This window comes from Penaeus vannamei, chromosome 34, assembly GCF_042767895.1.
Source record: "Penaeus vannamei isolate JL-2024 chromosome 34, ASM4276789v1, whole genome shotgun sequence".
Lineage (NCBI taxonomy): Eukaryota > Metazoa > Arthropoda > Malacostraca > Decapoda > Penaeidae > Penaeus > Penaeus vannamei.
Window position 1 is genome coordinate 13,777,137 of NC_091582.1, and position 2,500 is coordinate 13,779,636.

General features: G+C 41.8%; 1 protein-coding gene across 1 annotated transcript in view; it reads left to right on the forward strand.

Annotated features, from left to right (window-relative positions):
* Positions 1 to 2,500, forward strand: part of LOC138859184 (uncharacterized) — a gene marked incomplete at its 3' end in the record, with an annotated part of 18,850 nt that overhangs the window by 14,456 nt on the left and 1,894 nt on the right. Inside the window, 1 exon segment of the mRNA XM_070113246.1 lies at positions 1,737 to 2,500. This exon segment is cut by the window's right edge and continues 560 nt beyond it. Coding sequence (XP_069969347.1) covers positions 1,738 to 2,500 — 763 coding nt within the window.

Genomic DNA, 2,500 nt, shown 5'->3' on the forward strand with positions numbered 1-2,500 from the left:
GGGTGGGAAGGCAATGGGCATCTGCAGGATCCCTGCTGAACTGTTAAAGGCTAGGGGTGAACCTATAACATGGGGCTTGCGTACTGCCTTGGCAGCTGCCTGACAGTCCAGTTCCGTTCCCTCAGACCTGTTGAGGGGCATGGTCTGAATCTCTATTGAAGAAGAAAGGGTATCATTGGGACTGTAGCAACTACTGTGGCATCACACTGCTCATACCAGGGACTTTTTTTTCACATTCTTCTGAAAAGGATCCCCAGCAATGAACAGGCAGACACACTAGCACACTCTGCTGCCTTGTCCACATCTCATCATCCCAGATTTTCACATACATTAGCCTCGCTTCAAAAGCTTCCTCTTCACCCGCTGGCAGTCATTCTGGTCTGGCCTAAATATTAATAAACTACATAATATTAATCCTTCCATCTTTTCTTGGTCAATAGCATCCCATAAGAACAGATGCTGGGAAACTGCTCTCATTGAACACACATGCCTCACACATTCCTATCTCATGTCTCAATCTGATCCACCCCTATGCTCATCAAATCCTTCAGTTACACACATCCTACTATCCTGTCCCCACTTCACAGCAACCTGCATCTCTGCTTTTCCTCATTTATCTCACTTCCTGACCCCCATGCTATGGGACATCCTCTCAGACATCCTACCTTTTCCTTTGACAACTTATTCTCCTTCCTTAGACACATAAATATCCTACATTTAATCTAGTCACCCCCTATCCTTATCCCTTCCCCTCCTATTTATAACTATCCTACTCCATTTACTACCCCCTTTCTACCCCTTACACTAACATCCTATCTTACCGTATGACTGTTGAAAAATATATATGTAGGGGATCACCCCTATCTTGAGCCTCAGCCTTCGCCACAGCTAATTTTGCTTGGTCTTTTCTTCTCTCCCCTCCTCTTTGGATCTTCATCCCCTTCTTCTATCCCATTTGTAAGATGAGATTCATGCTGAAAGGATGAGAGGCTGACTTTGTGTCAGTCATGAACGGCCTCCGGGAGCCATAGGCATGGTATTCCCTTGGTTAATTGCCTAGCCTTACCCCTTATCAAATAGCGTATCTGAATTTGATTTTGGTGGTTTTCTGACCCCTTCCCCTTCTGTGACCCCTCCTCGATGTTTACTTACCACTCTATCCATTCCAAAACATCCACCCAGGTTATTCAACCCCCAGAGAGCACCCCTGCCTCTCTCCCAACATTCTCCTTTCCATCTCCTATTGCACAGTCCAATGTCTACCTTGTCTTCCTATATCACTGCTCTTCTTCCTTATTGTCCTCCTCCCCCACAGAACTACTCCACTCCACACCACCCTGTCTTCCTCTCACCGTCATCCTTCTACTGCCTATAGCTCTGCAAACCTTTTGAATACTCTCTTTGGCCCAGCCAAGTGGGATTGATTCTTTGTGATTCCCCCCACAGCCCCCTATTCTGAGAATACCCTTCTCTTTCAAAAGTGCCTCCAGAAAAAAGTAGGCAAGGTTACCTTTCGTAGTCTCTCTGATCGCTCATGCCTAGTCACAGTTACATCCGAATCCCAAGCTCGTGCAGTTTTAGCTTTTTTAACCATATATAATTTTCTGATATATGTAGGGTTTAAAAACATTTGTGGCCATATCCTGTACAATATATCTATTCTGTTCCTTGAAATTTACCAAATTTCTATATCTTTCCAGATGGTGGTCTTTATGATAAAATAATTGTTTTTACAGAATGATGGAAATTGATGGGCCACCTAGAAATAATAAAAGCAAGAAGAAAAGGAAAAATAGGAACACCAATTCTGACAGTCATATCACTTGGCATGAGAGTGAAGAACATCTTGATTTGACAAAAGCCGAGACACAGATTCAAAAGAAACAGTATAGAAAGTTGGATGACTGTATCAAGAAAAAGAAGAAAAAAGAGAAGGTAAAACTCTCAGATGATGGGTACCCAACCAGTGAGAAAGTCCTTGAATCAACAAACATTAATAAAGTAATGTACACAAAAAAGAGAGAACTTTCAGACTGTGAAGATGAAGAGGGTCTAATTGGTGAGGAAGTTCTTGAGTTGAATAATGAAATTCACAAGTCTAACAAGAAAAAAAAGAAAAAGAAGTGCTCAGATTATGAACAGCAGAACATTCTGGATTCATTGCCTCTCAATTACCAGAAGTTGAAAGCCACATATTGTGTGAGTCCCAAGAGAAAAAAGAAAAAAAAAGTCTCTATATCTTCATCAAAGATAATGGAAGCAAATACATGTCCACAGCATCAGATAATGTGCAGAGCTGATGTTCATATAAAAGAGAAGAAATACAGCAAGAAGAAAAAGGACTCTGAAAATGCTGAGGTTGAAATACAATACTGTAAATGGGACAGCCATGAACATCCACAACTTCATGTAGAAGAGGATGGAAACATTGAATTTACTAACAATCACAGGAGCACACAAGGAAGCTTGCAGTCTTCAGCTCTTGAAACAGAAGATGATG